We start from the raw sequence: 20,660 nt of genomic DNA on the forward strand, positions 1-20,660 counted from the left end.
ACATTACTATCATTATTATTTGTATGACCCATAAAACAAATTTTCACAACCTCATCTTGCCGAGTTCATCATGCTGGTCACACCATTTCCTTGTTCCTTTCTGCTATTTATATTCCACTTCCTAAATCCATGAGTAGCAGAAAAACTGCTGGAAAAACAAAACAAATTGAAAAAACAAAACCAAGCCATGGACAGTTTGGCAAATTTCTTTCCCTGATTATAAAAACTGCCTCATCATTTCTCCTGGTGATTCCTTCCCCTCCCCCTCTTCTATCCCAATATATACTGTAGAACTGAAGGCATCAAGGTGTGGTTAAACCCAAAAAACCAACAAGGAGCTACACTTTGTCTTTGAGCTTCTCCATGTAGTTTCGTATCTCTTTGGAGTCCCCCAGGTCCATATCCTGGCACACCCACTTAATGTCATCGTCATTGCTACTTAGGATTGAGTTGACAGTAGGACAACCATCGTCAGGTGGGATGGTAGTGAATGTCGTGAATTTTACCCGCTTCCGTTTCGATGTCGGCGAATGTAAAGGTTCAGATTTCTGTTCCTTTCCAAGCTTACCCCCTGAGTCAGCACACCTGTGAACCTGGCTCTGAATGTTCTTCTGAGCACTGCCATTGAGAAGCTGGTTGCTCTCCTCACAACCCGAGCCTCGGTCGATAATAGTTGTGTGCTCATCCTGCTGAGGTGATGCATCTGCTGTGTTCTCCAGCAGTTCTGCTTCATTTCCCAGCCAGACCCAGTCATGGGAATGGGTCATGGTGGCCTGTCCTTCCACCAGAACCTGCTTGTGACGGTACTTCAGTGCAAATGTTGCACAGTTTATTAGGAAGACTAGAATCGCCAGGCAGAAGACCCCTAGCAGAGCATACATCCCGATCTCCAAATCGCTAAGGCCCCGAGGTGTCTGCACCAGGTCATTTTCCTCCATGCCCGCAGTGCCTTTTGGGAGGTCTACTTGAGCAGGGAAGTTGGTGAAGTCTATAGGAATGTTCTGCAGCTGGCTATCGTCTGAAAGTTTGCCACCATCCAGCCTATTGTTTTTAATTACTTTATTTTTTATTACAGATTTTGCTGTGGTGCTGACTTTCCTGATGGCGCCTTCCTCTCGCTCTGCTGAAGAGCTACCATAGTATCGTCCATCCTGGCCATATCGTTCCTGATCTGACACTTTTTGCCGCCGGTCACTAGCGTGGTTTTCAATCTCGTCAGCATCATAATCTCCACCCGTATCGGAGTCTGCATCATTCTGGCCAAACTTGACTTTGATGTTGCCATTCCCCACAGCCAGGACACTTTTCCTCTTGGACTTTTGGCAGGCCTCAGAAATCATCATGTCCACCTTGATTAACGTGCCCTGCCCTTCACCTTCTGCTGCCACAACTGGCCATTTTAAGGCAGCGTTCTGGTGGACCGAGACAACAGCTTCGTCTAACGATACAGCAGAAAGGGAGAAGTCCTTAGAGTCATAAATGTCCAGCGGAGTAACAGAGCTGTCACTGAACTGAATCCAGGTGCTTACTACAGCTTCCTGAAAGGAGAGGGATACGGTTAAAGGCAGGGTCTTAAATAAAACAGCTCAACCCACTGCAGCTCATCAATCTCTCAGCTCGGAACAGCAGCTGGAGGAAATGGAAGACAATGGCTCTGCACTGCATTTAAAGCAAACCAGGCTTCAACTGATGGGGCAGAAAATTGGTCACATTTTTCACTAAAGGTTCCACAGTTACCCTTCCTACAAATGTTTTGCAAAAGAACATATAAAATAATTGATATGAGATGTCCGTAATACCAAAGTACCGATTAACAAGCTGCAATTTACATGATTTATAAAGACAGACATTCCTGTCATACAAAATCTGAAAGAGACAAACCAGAAAAATTACTAGAGGCGCTTGACAGCACACTTATTTTCCTCATGTTCCCCATGCACAGGTGTCACAGGGAGCTGTCGAATTAAACAAGGCATAAATATCTTAGCAGGAATAAGGAGCTACCACAGTGTCTTGGAAATGGTTGCAGCAGAAGATTCACCTGAAAGAAAAAGACTCACAGAACAATTGCCATTTTGCAGGAGAAAGGTTTGTTTTAAGTAAAACACACTTTATCCCTGAGATAATTAAAAAGTCCACCGCATTTCTGTGTCAAGGAGAGGAGGATGGGGGTTCTGGTATGATCGCTATGACAAAAATACAAATGGCCTGGATTTAATTGGACTGTCTTTGTTCTCTGCAGGTAGCACTGTTAGAAGTCATCATTAGAAGCAAACACAAAGCTAGAGGTCAGCTCTTTGCCATTTGAAATCCCATCCAGATGATAAAGATATTTACTTCTCCACGTCTCAGTAGCTTTCTTTGCAGGAGATTTCTTTATTTTTTCATTTGCTTTATGTCTTGCCTGTTTAGGCAAGGCAACAGGCAGATTGCCGTGTGTGCAGGCAGATTGCCGGAGTGCAACTTCACACAAAACCGAAGTTCTTTTCTTCTCAGACTTAAACCGCAGATGGCCCTAATAACTTTACACTTGGGTACATCAGAACAACCTGGCTGAAAATCACCATCGGGAAAAACATTGCCACCCTGTTAACGTCCAGTCATAACACAAATTTACAACCTAATATGGTTTTCAATTGGCTACAATTTGTTACGCTATGGTTATAAACAAAGGGACTTGCTACTCTTCTAGTGGGATTTAAAGCTTTTCAATGAAAACAGTAAGGGGCATTTAGCTGTGCAGAAGGTTGGACTATACTGAATATTTGATTTCCAAAGTGCTATCAGCAAGTTCTTGAGGGACTGAAAGAAGAAAAAATAAGTCATGGCACAACAGGAAAGAAGGCAAAGTTCTTGGTGATTCAAATGCACTTCAAACAGCTGAAACGGAGCCAGGGTAGCTCAGAGGCTGGGAAGAGTGAACGGCGTAAGGAAATTAAAACAGCTGATCTTTCATTAGAGAAACAACCCTGAAATGGCTGAACAGACAGAAACATAAAGCTGCAGGGCACAGCTTAAATTTATATCATAGAAATCTATAGTAGAGCAAACCCAGTCTTTGGAAAGTAAAGGATTTTTTTTTTAACGGATATGTGTAGAAAGAAAAAGATGCATCTCTGGCAATTCAACACCCTGTTGCCTTCCTTCCTTTCTTCCTAAAACAAGAGAACAGCCTTGCGTACCACTGGGGAAGTGTGTAAGATACACTTACTCTCCATCAACCTATGGAAGGCAAAACCACCATCATCATTTCAAGCATATATCACAACAGGCTTGACATTATCTGCCCGTGGTGCTCTCTTTTGGAGAGCAGAATGAGAAAATAAGTGCAGAATTTTGTACAGTTAAGGTTGGAAATTACGAGGCCTGTGCCGCCTCCCAGCTCTGCTGAGGACTTCCATAGTCCCACATCCCTACAAAAGGATTTACATTACTAAATCCTTTGTGCATTCCTTAATAGCCAAACACAGCATACCTAGGGTTGCAGAGCCCTAGATCTGATTACGGCCCTTACTATGCAAGTAGGTTTTATTGGTGGCAGAACAGCACCTCTGAGGGATCTGGCGTCTCTATCCGGACCCTGGAGAGGAACACGTATGAGGAGCTGTATGTTCTTCTTTCCTGTCTTCTTTAAGATATCTTGAGTCCTTTCTGCTTTAACAGCCCTCAGGCACCGTTCAGGTTAAGAGCTAGGCAGAATGGAAAAAATCAGCCCAAATGGCTAGAATTTGACAAAGTTGTAAGCAACTTCAAACCAACTTTTATTCTTTACACTATTTCTCCACTATTCTGCATTCCTGGTTTTATGAAGCAGAGATAGCAAAAAATGAAATGGCAGTCAGCTGAAATTTGCAGACACGTATGTGATTTACTACAGATAACAGAGGCGTGCAATAGCTTAGCCATTATTTTCAACCAGCATTGATGTTTTTTATTTCCAAGAGACCCTTTTTTCATAGGAAGAAGCAATTTTTTCACAACACACATTGTCATGCTTATACTATGGACAGTATTAATTAAAAGGGAAAGAAAACAAATGAGAGAAAGAGGGAAGAATCTCAAATCCTGCCAAAGTATATTGTATCAGCCCAAATATTCTATTTGGCAAGAGATCATCTCCTCTCATTCACATCAGTAAAGGAAACTGAAGGCAGGGGAAGGAAGTGAATTTCCCAAATGATTATAAATTCTGAAAAGCTAAAAAGAAAAAAGAAAGGAAAAAGAAATGATTTAGTACCATGTCCTTCAAAGAGCTGTTTCTGCAAATCCTATGTACTGCATCAATAAATCCCTTCTGAATCTCTGACAAGGTCCTCCAATTACTATCAGCAGATGAAGATGGATTGAAGCATTCTTACCTGCAAAGTTGCTGCCCCTAGTCTGATGCCCTCAACACTGAGGTGACAAATGCTTGTGTTCATTAATTATCAAACATAAACAAATAGTTTGAGGGATTATCTGGCTCTCCAGTCTTTGATTCTGCCACTTTTCCTCTCTCTTTCACATATGCACGCACAAATACACACGCACATACTCAGTTGCACTCCCAGAACAAATGAACCACAACTACACATTAGTGCCAGTGTCTCTTAGAGAACGGGATGATTTATACGGTGACTGTGATGATGTGAAGTGAGTCAGACAATGTACATTAGATCATGTTAATGACAGCAAAATCCAGTCCAGAGGAGATAAAGAAACTGCTTCCCACAACCACTGTTGATTATCAAATATCATGCTTCCCCTATGCACTTTCTTTATCAAGAGACATTTTGTATACATTTTCCCTTGTGCCTTTGCTGTTCTTTTCCTCCATTCCAGGTATAACCACATGCCAGATCAGCAAGTTGGCCAGTTCTTCTTGATCTGCTGCCCTTTTCTGGCCCTGAATTACATAGCTGCTTATCAGTCCAAAGTTGCCACTTGATAAATCTTCTCGGATAAACTTGCATTTTACTTTGTGTTAGTAGTTTTATCTCCCTTGTTATCCACTTGTTATGTCTAGGTGGGTAAAACAAAGGGGTAATTACCAGAGTACAGAAGTAACACGGCACTAACGGAAACCAACAGTCCCCGAGGAGCTCTGTGTTGCCTGACCCGGAATACTTCAAACCCTGCTGCATAAGTCACCACAAACACTATTGTTTGCTGGCTATGTCTGTTCTACCTAGATAAAACAAGGAGGCTCACACTCCAAAAGGCAACCTGAATGCAGAAAGCAGAGCTGATTTGGAAGCTCAGTAGAAAGCTCATCATACAGAGATCTAATGAGTCCCGCTGTGCTGGGACTCGCACGAGTTGCCTGGGAAAATCTGGGAGCCACAGTGATGATTATTTTGCCCTCTAAAGCGTCATACAGAATTTGAAAATCTGCTTATCTTAGGATGTTCCTCTGAGCCCATCTGTAGCATCACAGTCAGTGATTACAAAGCGTCCGTCAATACCTCCTCAAAAAAGCTGGGGTCAGCTTGATACCAGGGCGTGCTATCTTGTATTCTTCAAGCAAAAAATAGGGGAGTAAAGTGTGTAGGACTGGTTGCATTTTAGAGAATTCTGCTGCTTAGAAACACCGATGTGAGGACCGATCAGTATATTTGATTTTATTCCCTGCCCAGAATAAGGAGCCCTTTTAATGGCCTTCATTCACTAAAGCACAAATAAAAGTATTTGTGAATGAGCCCTCAATTGCTGGGGTCAGCTGCAATAGTCCTGGAGTGAGGCAGGACACCAAAGGAAAGAAACGGATGGCTGGATGACTCTGCAGAAAACAAATGCATCCCTCCCTCGAATAAAGGCAAGGGAATACTGTTCTCAGCAGCTCCTATTAGACCAGCTCTGATTGTTCTATCTGGGGACTTCAATGCTGAAATGGGTCTCCCTAGCAATTTTATCACATGAAATATCAAAGTATTACATGTGCATTTATTTTTAAGCCTGTGGTTTGTGTAGTAAAAATTGGGCTTGATAGTTATGATGTGGAAATGAAAGGCAGCCAAGACTCAGATCTTAATTCAAACCATGCATTCCCCTACTGTGTGTTTCTTTCTCTCCTTTTTGTCCAATCTGCTAATGTGACATTCCTTTCCAGTGGGAATTTGCTTGTATTTGCAAGGGAAGAATTCAGATTCTTATCTAACAATACATCCTTTCTCGCTTTCCCATGCTGCTTAATTCCTTTGTCATACTTGTGAGCCATTACATTGCTCTGTCAGTTTAAAGAAGACATAAATACAATTTAAGTGTAATTTATACTGCCAGAATGGGGTAGTGAATCCACGCCATAAAAATGCTCCTAACTTCCTTAACTGTGAGAAGTCAGTGAACTCCCAGAACTAGTCTGCACGAAGGACGTAAGTTAATCCAGGACAGTGTGGTGTCAGTCCAAAAGGCAGGGACGTGCAGGCAACTCTAGCTTGTCGCCCTGATTCAGGTGGTGCTGAGCACCGTCACCTCCTATCAGAGTGAGAGCTGACATCTCGGAGGACACTCCCTGAGGTTACGGATGACCTAACAGGGTTGGGTCTTGCCACTGATGTCAACAGGACCTACACATGTGAAAGAGAAGAACTTGGCCTTTAGAAAGTGCTAACATTACTCTTTTTTCCCTAAGAAAATGTCTGCAGTTTTCCAGTACCACTGGGAGATATAGTAATGCACACAGGTATTTATTAAAGGCTTTCTCTTTTCGTTCTTTTATTTTATCCACTCTCCCATTTCAGTTCATTAGACCACATGCAATACCCTACAGTGATGAAAAAGCTATGATATGACTGTGAGTCTCCCTGCAGAGCCAGCTGAAATTTAAGAGTCCTTGAAGCTCACTCAGATCAGAAAACACTTAAACACGGTAGGTTTTCTTTTCTTTACATTTTGGAGAAGCCTTTAAGATGGCAGTGTTGATTTTAACAACCATCAGCAAGCCAAACAGAACAGCTTTCCTACCTGAGCAGATGGCCACTAAAAATAGACTGCTCACATCTACAGTTTCCAAATTTTCAGAAGACATTTAAACTTTGATATTTAAAAGTTGGTCAACCTGCATTTATTTTTAGGTACCTAAATCATTAATCCACTTTTCGGTGCCAATGAGCTCCCCATTGATTTAATAAAAAAGGAAGTATGGGCTCAGCATCCCTCAAGGTCACCTCAGGTAATTAGTTGCCCAACTATAAATAAAGATATCTAACTTTAAGCATCCAAGATAAAAAAAAAATAGCTTATCCTCTTTAGATTGCTAAGTATTTGGAGAAACTGCCAACTTCTCAGGACTTGGTGTTTTGGCTGCTTTGTGCTACTTATGCAGACATGGTGCGGTCATTATAATCAAGGGACAAATCTAGTAATTATGTTCATTGAAAGAAAGTCATAGCAAAAATACTGAATTCACTCCTACAATATTCAAAGATCTGTAACGGCACAATCTGTATAATGCTTTATGACTTCAATTGCACTATACAGGTGTACCGCTTAATCTGCTAGGGACAACATTGTGCCTGCCAGAGTACCAATTACCCAAGGACATTGGCTAATCTATGTTGAAGCTTGGCTATTGAAGGTGCTAAAGTGGAGCCAAGGAAAACATTTGACTAAGAACACATTGACTGTTTTCTCCATATAACAATGCTGAGACATACACAATCATTTCTGAGAAAAATAAAACCTTCCGCTACCTTAACTGTTACTTGGTTTTTCAGTTGCACCAGTAAGGTTTGCCTGAGTTATTTGGGCCTTTTTATAAACTTGTTTGGGAGGAAAAGACACACATAAATAATGAAGTCCTTGCAGCATTCAAGTATATGCTTAGTTCTGGGCTGCCCCCTTGAAAAAAACCCTCTTTCCAAAGGGCTTGATTTTCAGAATACACTCAGCACTTCCCTTCTGAAATTCCAGCTCAGTAAGGATCTCAGCTGATGTACTCCAAATCATGAGTCACTTCTTGCAAAATTTAGCCAGAAGCATTCCTACATTTGCATTAATTCTTCTGAGGGCAAATGACTTAAATGTTGTATCTTCCATTCAAACTGCAAGTGGAAGGAAAAGACGTATGTGACTCTACAGGCCGCTCCTACGCTAAGAATATTTCCTTCAATGTATTTAGTAGTGTGAAATCTATTCCTGCCTTATGTGTCTGGTGATGCAAATGCAAAGTCCCTAAGGTCTCTTTTCAACAGCCCTTCCTTGGGCAAGCCCTGTCTATAGGCAAGGTAAGATTTAGGTCTAAGAACAAATGAGTGGCTTACAGTAAAGTAGGAAGTGAATTGCACAGTGTGTGGAATTAGCTCAGGCCTTCGGGATGAAGGCACTGCCAAAGTGCCCCGGTAGCTAGGGACTGTGCTCAGGTTCCACAGTGACATGGCAGGACCAGGGTCAGGACTGCAAACCCTCACCATGCTTGAGCAGGAACTGGCTCTCACAAGTTCCCCAAAGTGAGGAGTGATGCTCCCAGCAAAGCCTTCAGCTGGGAAGCAGGCAGGACACTTCTCTTGCTCCTGGTGAAGAGGAGGCAGTGGGAAGACAAGCAGAGGAAATGGGGGTAGCCACGCTCCATACTGGAGGAGCTGGGAGGAGAGGCAGAGACTGAAGTGGGATTACACAAGAACATGCTGCTCTATGTTTGCAGGAAACTAGGACAGAAGATGCCGTGCATAGGAGTGGGAAAAAATGACTAATTGGGGATTGCTACTAAGCAACCAGATTTCCTTGGGCGTTCCAGATCCTGGTGTAGAGAAGATTTTCCACTGCCTTCTAATAGAGTCTAGGTCCTGTTTTTTTTCCAGATGGAGTCTGGAGAAGAAACAACAGACTTTAAACTTCTTTTACTGAGGAAAAAAGGGCTTGATTTTCTCCTGTCTCCTGTTTTACAGTTGACATCTTCAGTGGGCATGATGCCGTAGTGCTAGCTGTAGGCCCAGGAAGAGGACAGCGGGGACAGCAGCATCCCACACTGCGCAGCAGTACCAGAAGCAGAAGGCATTGCTCGGAAAGGGAGCCTGACGCGCCCAGTCACTTCCTATCAGAAATGTGCCACTCCGAGAAAACTGAAATTGTCTCGCAAAAGAACATCAGCTTCAACAAAATATTTCACTAGAATTGTTCCGTAACACAGATGCTGGGGAAAATAATTTCAAAACAAACCACGTTTACACATTTTTACTCTTCTGTATTATTTCATAACTTGCCAATTGTAGTGATATATAATGACGCGTCACACCATATCACCATGCCGTAATACAATATGAGATGTCATGTTCTGCACTGCTGAAATGCCCTGTCATAATATGCCATAACCTGATGTTGATAAATGTCTTTGCATACTCAGGACAGATTATCTATAAATCTGAGAGGTTGACCATATATCTGTGCAACCTTTCCAGACTCACAAGCTCTTTTATCTGCAATCAAAGCCATGATTCTTCCAATGATGCTGCAGGACAAATGGTATTCTGTCCTACATAACCGAATTGGGTTAGCCATGCTTTAGCTTTTGCTTTTCCAGTCTTTGTCTGAAGACAATATGTCAGACATGGTTTCTAAGCCCTGGAGAAGGGTATAAATGGGTTAATTACATAAGACTCTTATGTTTACAGGATGCAGTAAATGGAACAGATGGGCAGCATGTCCTTCTAGTTTGGACATTTTCCTGTCACTAAGTTATAAAACAATCTAAATTATTTTTATGTTCCAGAAAATTAGGTAGCAATAATCATGAAAATGGGCCATAAAACTTGACTTGAGATCTCTCCCTGTCTATGTGAGATGAAATACAGTTTCTGTGAGAGGAGTAGCTGTGGACAGACTTAACTGCATGATCCCCAGTCCCATTCTTCAAGTCAACTGACTGAAAGAACAATGAACATAGAGCTTGTTCCACTGCTACTGACCCTTGTTTTTAATCTGTTCCAGAGCAACTGTTTGCCTTGATCTGGTGGTGTTCTCCAATCTTCTTTTCCATGTGGGTTGTGACCTGAAACATGCTGCTTGAAAGACTTGCTTTACAGAGATGGGAATTTGCTGACTTAAATTAAGTAGGATCAGCACATGAACTGAATGACGAACCCCCCAAAATCCATCTAAAAAATAAAAGGAGACAGAGGAGCCTGACAGTTTGCTGTGACTCCAGGAGGGAAAAGGAATGTATTTGGCTATCTTCTGCCTCTATTTTATAGCTCTTCAAAATATCAAATTGTTGTGACACACAGAGCTCCGTGCTCTCTGGCATGGAAAACAAGGGCATGCTCATATAGCAAACAAGGATGACTGTCCAAAGACTGCCTGTGTTGCGAAAATAACAGATGTTGCATCGTTTAAAGAAAGGGTATTAAAAATGTAAATAATATAAACTTCAGTGTAGTCAGAACTTGTACTGCAGATTAAGTCCATATTTGAAGGGAAGAAATGAGAAGACCGTTCCAGAGTACCTCCAGAGGAAAGCAATTGACATGGGCATGGACTACACTTATACTTTAAAGTCCAACTTCTAAACTTGTTACGAATTATCATCTGTACTTCACGTTGATAAAACACTGCCCCATCCCAGAAGGCAACAACAGTAAATATGGAGTGTACACTACCTGCTTAGGAGTATGAAGCAGCTCTTGGGCAACGGTTGTAGCCACAATAGCCCGACTACTTGCTGCGCTTGGCTGAAGAAAGAGCGAAAGCCCAGCCACCAGCTGGACTCCAAGGTCTGTTATGGTCACTTTGTCATCTAGCACAGTCACTGTCTTTTCTGCCAGGATGGAGTCAGACAGAGGAGACAAAACCTTTGGGGAAACATAGAAGAATCAACTTAGGAAAAGGCCGATCAATTAAAATAACCTCTTTTAAGGTCATCATCCCTTCTTGTCTCCAAAGCTTTATGCACAGAAATGAAGTGGCAGAGCACACTGAAAAGGCAGTCTGATTTCATTAGCAGGGTCGGAAAAACATTCAGTGGAGAGGTTGTGGCTGAGAACATTGCATCCAATACTGAGAGCTATACTATCTCAATGGTGTTATTTGCATCACTTCACTAGAAGAGCCAATTTAAAACTTTCTTCCCCTGTTATTCTGTGTCCCACTATGGATGAGCTCATCAGATTTACTTCCCAACCATTTCAAAGGGAGGTTAGCAACATCTAGGATTTCTCCTTCACTTCTTTGCTTGGAAGTTCTCATTTCTCTCTCTTTTCTGTTTCTGATGGAACGTCAAGGTAGTGGGATATCCTTCCCTTTAATGAAACTAAGAGCCATACTGCTATCTTTAGGGAACTAAGAATAGCTAGTTCATGCACATACTGTCTTCTCCATCTTCCCCATCTCCTATCTACAGCCTAGATTAGCTATAGTCACTCTTTGTGCATTGGCTTTAGTAAGGATTCAGCTGGGGCAGAACTGGGATATGGCACTGGCCACTTGTGCCTTTCAGGGTTATTAACCAGGTTGTATTTTTTTTTTCTGAATTAATGATTAAATAAGTCAAAAGACACTTGCCACAATCTGAAGATCTCTGTCTCAAAAAGTCAAAATGGTGCCCATTAGCTGACTGGTGGTAGTCCATGTGGGGCAAGGGCTCTGACTTCTCACTAAGCCTAGAAGTGTTGCCCCTCCTAAACATCTCTGAAGGTTCTGTGGCTTCCAGCTCCTCGCCATACTGCATGCCTCGGGCCACCGCTAGCCTGGATCACTGTCGTTGGGTTAATGTTGTGTGTGACACTCTAGAAGGTCACAGGAATGTAATGGGAAATTATCCTGTTTCAAGATAGCAGAACATTGTACCGGATTTATGCCCAAACACAGGTTCTCTATGGGAATGGCAGAATGTGGCAGTCTAGAGCACAGTACCTGCATCGTTGTCATTCCTACTTCCCGTCCGATCAAAATCCTGCCTTCCTGCAGCTTGGCAATGTGAGGATCCTCCAGTTTCATAAAATCCATCACCAGGTCTGTAATGTCAAACTGCCAATCTGAGCCCAGCAGGTAGCTCAGCTGGCCCCAAGGGCTAGAATCCTCAGCTACAAATTGTGTGAGGACTCGCACCATGGCATGCTGGTACTGCAAAGTGCATCCTCTTCCTTTCCGCTCATCTTCATCCTCATCATCACTGTCTCTGGTAGGTCTTTTTCCGTAAGAAAATGAAGCATAAAGAAATGTTTTCAAGGACATTAGTGAAAATTAACATTAGAGTGCTAATGGAAAGTACCCCCTTAAATAGCAGCCCTCCCTTCTGTTTTGTTGGGCCATTGCTGATTCATGGCTACCCAGCATAATGAAGGACCATACAAATGGACTATACCACTTTTTCATCTAAGCTGGTATGTCCGAACAACATCAGCTCTATAAGTGGACCTTACCAGAGCACCACACTGTACTCTGTTGCACAGGACAGACACACACACAGAAGCAATACTCCTACAAATTTTAAAAGCCTTATTATATTTGCAGATGTCCGGTGCAAAGCTGGGGATTCCAATACTGCTGTTCCTCAGGGAAAGGTGCTGCATTTTGAGTGCAGGTGCTGCAGCTGTTCTTGCTGAGAGTTAAAATCAACTCCATTCATTTTACAAAAACACCCAAGAAATGTATCAACTCAAACCCACCTTTTGTTGGAAACAACTGGGACTCGCCAGCCTTTTATTTGGCTCAGTTCTGTGTCCGAAATGTCGATCTGAAGAGGCAGGCGTGGAACCCAGACTGTGATTTGCAGAGGAGCACTCAGATACTGATACGTGAAGTTCACAAGCGCATTCACCTTGCCTTTCATTTCTTTGCCATTGACAAAAACATAGTCACATCTGTCAGAAACCTAAGGGGGAGAAGAGAGAGAGAAAGAAGAAAAGGTAATCACTGCGACAAAACAAGCTGAAAGTGTAACCCTGGCATCTCGAAACCAAAAACAAACAAAAAAGGCTGCTTTCCCTTTATGCATGTTAATGATAGCCTTTTACGATGGGAGCAGCTGAACACAAAAATCCTTCGTTGGCTCAGGAGGCATAATTATGCTGGAGATGCCTAAAGACTGGATACTATTTATGAAGCCAGTGGTTGATTTTCTGTTTGTTATGCAGTGAGCCACTAGCCGATCACAGTGCTGTGGAATTTATAATGAGCAAGGCTCCTTCACAGCTTGGTCAAGAGGAACCCAAGAACCAAACCAGGTCTCAACAGAGGCAAGCAGCAAATCAAAGCTCTACCCTGACGAGTATGTTCATTGGGGGTGACGCTGCTTTCAGTAGTCAAGACAAAGCTGGCTCTGGAGTGGATTTCATCCACTGAGGAGTAACAGAAGTCTACTCATTTCCTCCACAATAAACATTATCTGTTTATAAATGTTTACATTTTGATTAAAGCTGTGAAGTATTTCTAAACACTGCAGTAGATTTATTATTAACACATAAATGCTGTCCTGAAATATAAGCAAGTATTATCATAGTCATGTAAGAGTCATATCAGTAATCACTTCTTTAATCAATGTTGTAATTTACAGACCATTGAGTTTTCTCATTTATTACGTTACTGAGTACTAGTGATAAAATCACTCCTGAATATATAAATCATTAAGAGGGATGCAGATAGTATGAAGTGACTCCATGTGATAAAGTCATTGTCATATCTATTCCTAAAGGTGTCATAAACGCCTGGGGAAATCCTGTGGCACATTAATCATGTATTAAGTGGCTAGCAATGGGAGCTGTTACATTACTAAATGAGCTGGTATGTCTGCGGAAATTAACAGTAAACCCAGCAGATCTCTTCAACTCCTGCTCTTGCTCCCATCCCATCAGAATTCTATTTCATCACCCATAACAAGTATCATTAGTGCTGGCAATGTGTCTCCCCACCTGAACATATATTTATATTATCATCTGCTCCCTTTTATCCCCACTCCCATTCCCAATATCATTTTATTCAAATGAAGATTATCAACTGGAAATGCTTATGTCCCCAGGCTAATCAAACAGATGGACATCCTCTGTGACCACAGATACAGGAGCTAAACTGTTCCCAGTTTGACATACACATTCCGTTTATATGCTCTGTCAGGTTTAGGCAGTGCTCACATTCTGGTAAAATAGTTGATGGCGAGATTGCAAAAGGAAACTTCAGAGAACGTAATACAAACATTTCTATGACATTCTCTAAGAGGTTTATGCTGTAACTGGGCTCTGTTGACTGAAAACAGTACTAGGTACTATAATACCTAACCCATCTGTCTGTTTAGGCTTCTCCCTCAGACCATCTAAGACAGGTTTAAAAGTCTGAAAGTGGCAGAAATGTCTTCATTTTATCACTGTGAATGGCATGCCCTATTTTCACACGTGTTAACTTGAATGGCAATACAGAAAGGGGTTTAGTTCACACTAGGCTGTTGCAGAATGACCATTTGATCTAATCTAAAAGTACTATGCAGCAGAGGTGCATAATATAATATATAATACCATGCAGTAATTCAGAACTCCATCCTAGATGGGCTGCTCTTTCTTTCTATGGTGCCATGGCATCAGCTTCACCCTGGGAGAGGAAACGTCATGAAAATGTTTCTCATGAAAACAACTCCCACTGCACAGGCAAGCAAGGGCTACATGTCAGGAGTTGCAGCCTTGACTGCCTGATCACAGAGGCATTTCTGCCTAGAGCAGTATACAGCTGCTGGGACATACTGGGGGCATTCAGCTCCCGTATTTGAGCTGCTGATGTCTAACACAAGCCCGTTGTCTCCCTGCTGTCTCAACTGCATGGAAACAGGAATGGCCAGTGGGTGACCTCCCTCTCTCGATGCCGGACAGTGTTACTACCCGCCTCCCTGAAGCTGCCCGTGTCTCTCCACCAGTGATGGAGACCCTGCGAAGTATCTTAGACCAGATACCTAATTGTTAGATGGCTGAAGTAAAAGCAATTCACATCCAAATAATATACCACATACGAATGTTACCTATGGCACAACACCCTCAATGAAGTTCAGAGTATGAGGAAGTCCTGGCTGACACAGACTCTAATTTCTGTCTTCCTCTGTAACCTCAGGAAAGTCAGTTCAACTCTTCCTGGCTATTTTCCCCTGCTGGTGTAAGCAACACAACCCAGGGAGCCTTGGTCAGCAACAGTCAGAGAACTGCACTGCACTTGGAGCACAGAACAACTTCTAGAGCCAAAAGGTAAGTAGACCCTATGTCTGGAACATTTGACAAAGCAGCGTCAGATATGGATCTTTGTTCTTTAGTCCTGTCTTTCTTTGAGCAGAAGCTTTTGGGAGGCTTTTCAATAAGATCTAATTTAATTCTGCTTGGAGTAGTAGCCATTGCCATCCTGAAACTGGTTCCATCCCATTCATTTCTATGGAGTTCATTCCAAAGATGAATGAAGTTTCCGAGTTAGTTGTACAAGTTGCTTATTTATGCACATAGCAAACCACATGCACATGCTGATAAAAGATTTCTGATAACACATTCAGCTTCAGACTGACCAGGTCTGGACTAGATGTATGATTTAATATTATCTAAAGCCCAATGTTGTCAGTGACAGAACAAATGCGACTGTCTGGGAAAAAACACAATAACAATAGTAGCAAAACTGCAATTCCTAAATGGTTCTGGGCTGAGATCCAATCTCCATCTGTATTTGTAAAGCTGCTATATGCCTTCATGGGTATGCGACAAACAAATGGCCAAACAAATATACACAGCATCCTAAGGAGGTGGCTGCTGTAGCTACCCTGCAGCCTTTAAAATTGCTGCAGGTTAATATTTATTACTGGACATGCATCAGCAATAGTGGCAGGTCTTTATGGGTTGCATAGAGAAAAACATTACTCTTTTCACCAAGTACAAGCATTGCTAATGTCCTTACACATGCTCTTTCTTCTGTTCTTGTATTTCTGATAAAGAGGTAGCACACAGAGAGTACAAGAGGAGCAAAGCTTATATTGTGTTGTATTACTGTATGCATTTTAACTGTTATGCTTTTAGGTATCCATTCTTGAAGCAACATTGATTGCTTTTGACAAAGAAAGGTAACAGATTTCCCAACTAGTACTATACAGGGGATGAAAGGGAGAAAGTATCTCAGCATCTAATTCACAATGTGTGTGTGCTCTCCATATGTACAGGATTAAGGATACTCCTCTCAAGAAATGTTCAATTAAAGCTATTCCATAGTCTATAGCTTCTGCAAGCAACACATCTCAGCTAGGCTTAGCTATAGCAGGCTAGCAGAATGAGAGCAAGTGGGTTTGCTTCCCTTGCCCTTGTCTCACACAGTGCCACTTAAAAACTAAATAGAAAGGATTTCTCAGCCTTGGAGAACAAATCTGATGTGCTGATTCTGCTACAATTTACAACATTAGCAAGCCACATGTAAGGTCTGATTTGCTAAGCAGACGCCTCTCACAAAAAAGGGTAGGGGTTATGCGGTGCAACAACAGACCCCCGTAGCTCAGATCAACTCAGATGGAAATAACAGCACAGTCAACTTGGTTTTGGAGTTATTCAATACAGACTTGGCAAAACTATTTTGATCTGTTCTCATATGGGGTTAAAAGAGATGGAAACACAGGACTGGTAGGAACAACCTAAAACACTGTCGCATGGAATCGTGGAGGAAAGATAGAAGGGAGATTAAAAAGAGTAATAAATTAAACTGGATCATATGAGAACTCAAATTCTTTTTAATTAAAAAGGTATATTTGTTTAAGCATTTTTGACAGATAAAAGTATCTCTCTGTTTTCCTCCAGGGTTTTGCAATGCTTCTGGAAGGTCACTGAACAGTACAATGACCAGCTCTCATCTGTGAGTCCTGCCCACAGTAGTCTAAGGAAGTTTCTAATAGAAGTTGGAGACTCTGCAAACAGTGATCAGTCTCTCATCTCCTGTAGTATTTATGCTTTTACTATGAAAACATCTTCCCTCTGAAAGCGCTTTTTATCTTTGGCATCAGAAGAAGTGAGAGATGATGAAGGGAAAGCCTGCTTAGCCACCACCTTTAAGTGATTGGGGTTTTTCTATTCTGCATAGCAGATCAGCAAGAAGTTTTGCATTTTAAAGAGCCTTCTGATGTTATTTCAGCAGTTTCTTTCATTATTAAGCTGCATTCAGCTACTTTTCCCCCTTTTTTTTATTTTTCTAACTTCTCTCTCCAGATTAAAACTAAAATAAAGAAGCTAGACAGCAAAAGACAGGGCTAAGCACAATTCCCTAGACATTTCCTCTTTGTCTTTCTTTTTTCTGGCATTATATTTTTCTGCCCCTTTGTAACAAAGGCCATTGCCTTTCCAAATGACTTGGATAGATTCTCTCTGCAACAAATCACATTTTATTGAGCTGACAGAGAAAACTACTGCCTGGAAATCAAGAAAGAGTCACTCCTGAATCACTACATATGGCACTACGTGACTTTGTGATCTGGGGAGTGAATGTACCTTTCCATCTGGTAATGAACAGATTAGCTGCAGTGAATATTGAGGAGATTCCTAGTACCGTTACCCGTCAAATGCAGAACCTCTGGGTCTTCCTTTACTTACTCCTTTCAGATTAAGGTCTTGTTCCCACCATGACCTCTGTACTGCAGAATTGCAAGAAGGGAGCATGAGCTGCTTGAGGTCACCAGAAAGGATGTGACAACAGACTGCCTTGGCCTCTGCAGCCATAAAGGGGCTGTTGACGCTTCTGTAAGAATATTGGCTTTGCTGCGTTAAATTCCGCTACAGATTCCTGAGAAATCTTCATTCAATTACTGGTAGAGGCAGATAGCTTACAAAAGACAAATTTCATGTCAAATATAAGCTAAGACTGTCTTTCAAAAGATGGTGAACTCAAAACACTGTCTGTTCTGTTTCGTATCTGTTGTACACAGGAGTGGAATTAACGACAACTATAAGACCTAAAAATAAATGAGTGGTACTGACTCTGTGAGTCTAGTCTAGTCTAAGCTTGTTTATTCTCCTAGTGGTTTTTCACCTCTGGAGATATGAGACCAGTCTCTGAAGGACAGTTCTGAAGGACAAAAAGAGAAGTTTTTAACATGGCAATCCCGTCAAGTTTATGAACACTGAAAATTTGTGAGGCATCAGTCCATTTTCTAGGTAGAAGTCTGCCTGGCTTGCCCTCAATTAAACACCCTGAGGTTTTAAAAGTCTCAGAACTCTAAGAGTGAACAGAAATCAGGAGATATGATAATGGTGGATGTCCTGCTTGTATTCATCAGGTTCAGGCTTGAGAGGTGGGCCCGTGCGAACCTCATGAAGTTCAACAAGACCAAGCGCAAGGTCCTGCACGTGGGTCGGGGCAATCCCAAGCACAAATACAGGCTGGGCAGAGAATGGTTTAGAGCAGCCCTGAGGAGAAGGACTTGGGGGTGTGGGTTGACAAGAAGCTCAACATGATCCAGTAATGCGCACTTGCAGCCCAGAAAGCCAACCATATCCTGGGCTGCATCAAAAGAGGAGTGACCAGCAGGTTGGGGGAGCCAATTCTCTGCCTCTACTCCGTTCTCGTGAGACCCCACCTGGAGTACTGCGTTCAGCTCTGGGGCCCCCAACATCAGAAGGACATGGACTTATTGGAGAGTCCAGAGGAGGGCCATAAAGATGATCAGAGGGCTGGAACCCCTCTCCTATGAAGACAGGCTGAGAGAGGTGGGGTTGTTCAGCCTGGAGAAGACAAGGCTCCGGGGAGACCTTATAGCAGCCTTCCAGTACCTGAAGGGGCCTACAAGAAAGCTGGAGAGGGACTCTTTACAAGGGCATGTAGTGAAAGGACAAGGGATAATGGCTTTAAGCTGGATGAGGGTAGATTTAGATCAGATATAAGGAAGAAATTCTTCACCATAAGGGTGGTGAGGCACTGGAATAGGTTGCCCAGAGAAGTTGTGGATGCCCCAACCCTGGAAGTGTTCAAAACCAGGTTGAATGGGTCCCTGGAGTGGAAGGTGTCCCTGCCCATGGTGGGGGGTTGGAACTAGATGATCTTTAAGGTCCCTTGCAACCGAAACCATTCTATGATTCTATGATTCTATGATTTTGGTGTGTAAACCCATTTACCCATTTCTGTTATCCCAATGTAAATGTTGCTAAAATACTCGAAGGTTACATAAATGTTTAAATATTTATGAAAGCACTTCTATGAGCAATAAGATTTTTCCAGTATCTCTTAAAGGAATCTCAATTTCAATGAAAAAATTTACAGGATAATTAGTAAAGAATAGTGATGTTCAGCACTTTTCAAATATATGACACTCCTAGTATTTCAGCTCAGTATCATCACTCTTACATACCAGAAGGGCAATTGAAGCTCATGGAGATTAAGTTTTGTGAACAAAGTCATTCATTCCATTAAGGAATACAGAGCACCAGAATGACTTACCCACTGAATATAATGACACTTACACAATATATAGAAAATATTAGACAGTGATAATTATTCCACCAGCTTTTTGGACAATCCTTCAGAATTTTGTAATATTCATGTCCTTGCTATAGAATTTATTCTAAGATTTTTTTTTCTAACAACATCCTCTGTAGAAAGGGAATTATCCTCTGTTAAATTCTAGAGGTTTTGAGGAGACTTTATATAGCTCTCTAGCCTTGATTCCAATTAAACACTATGGTTTTATACATAAAGGAATTCCTATGCTACATGAACATTAGGTGATGGCAACTGCTTTGTAAGAAGGATTTCACTGCCTGGCTGCACAATCCTGAATAATCAATAACCTACTACTGGAAAATGGAAGCTGTCTCAAGGCCCATACTACTCATTTTTTCATGTTAAACTGCTTAAGTCTGAGAAGAGTTAAAGCTTCAGACCTGAGCTCTTCTATGATCTCTGGAATGATATTTACAGCTTTGTGACACTGTTAGAGCAGCCTTTAAAATGGAAGCATCCATTATAGGAGTTGCTAATTGCTAGTGTGACGACTTGCCAGAGCCACCCCTCGTTCCCCCTGCCTCCAGCTGGAGCTCTGCTCAGTGACTCGGAAAGTGAAGCCAAAAGCTCCCCTCACAGGGCGAGCATAAAGGTAAATACAGTAATGCAGGCTTAACACTGGCAAGGCTGTCATCTTAATAAATGGAAGGCTTGATTTTTCACATTACATGCAAGAATAAACCTGAGAGTTGTTTTTACCTACTACCCACCAAAGGAAAAAGTATGAATTTGTTTCTTGAAATACGTAAAGTATGAATTTGTTTCCATTCTGGAAACAGCGATGAGGGAGCAGGACAGGTATTACAGTTTAATAACTGATTTAATCCTCATTCTGCCTCTCTTAGAACTAACTGTCTGCAGTTTTCAGTGGATGCCACGGCTTGTGCGTTGGTGTTGCTTTGTGCTTGTAAACAGCTGCCACATTCCAAATGCGGGTTCAATCCCTGTGATCAGTCCTCAGGCCAAATTCCCAGCAACCCGCACTAATAACACGGGGATCGAGCCCTGCGCACTGAAGAAGAGGAGAACTCTGTAAAATCAGAGCCATAGTTTAAAAGCAATTTGGACTCTCTCTGCTGAGAAGGGTTTGCGTTTTCAGTATCAGCAGCCAGATTAACAAAACTAAGTAGAAACCCCCCAAAGCTAGAAAGCATTTCTTAGGGAAAAGGCTGTACATTATCTAATCTCATTACAAAGATTTTGCTGGCAGCTTTGCAGAGCAGAAGCAGTACATTTAACTAACTGAGTATCATTCACTACGACAG

At 42.0% G+C, this 20,660-nt stretch overlaps 1 protein-coding gene across 1 annotated transcript in view; it reads right to left on the reverse strand.

The window, feature by feature from the left end:
• Positions 1–301: 301 nt before the first annotated feature.
• TMEM132C (transmembrane protein 132C) overlaps positions 302–20,660 on the reverse strand; it is a 154,179-nt gene continuing 133,820 nt past the window's right edge. The window contains exons 5-8 of the mRNA XM_059827765.1: positions 12,579–12,784; positions 11,824–12,097; positions 10,572–10,763; positions 302–1,538 (exon numbers count right to left, since the gene is read on the reverse strand). Coding sequence (XP_059683748.1) covers positions 339–1,538; positions 10,572–10,763; positions 11,824–12,097; positions 12,579–12,784 — 1,872 coding nt within the window. The 3' untranslated portion in view covers positions 302–338. The remainder of the gene's footprint in view (positions 1,539–10,571; positions 10,764–11,823; positions 12,098–12,578; positions 12,785–20,660) is intronic.

The sequence above is a fragment of the Gavia stellata genome, chromosome 21 (assembly GCF_030936135.1).
Source record: "Gavia stellata isolate bGavSte3 chromosome 21, bGavSte3.hap2, whole genome shotgun sequence".
NCBI lineage: Eukaryota > Metazoa > Chordata > Aves > Gaviiformes > Gaviidae > Gavia > Gavia stellata.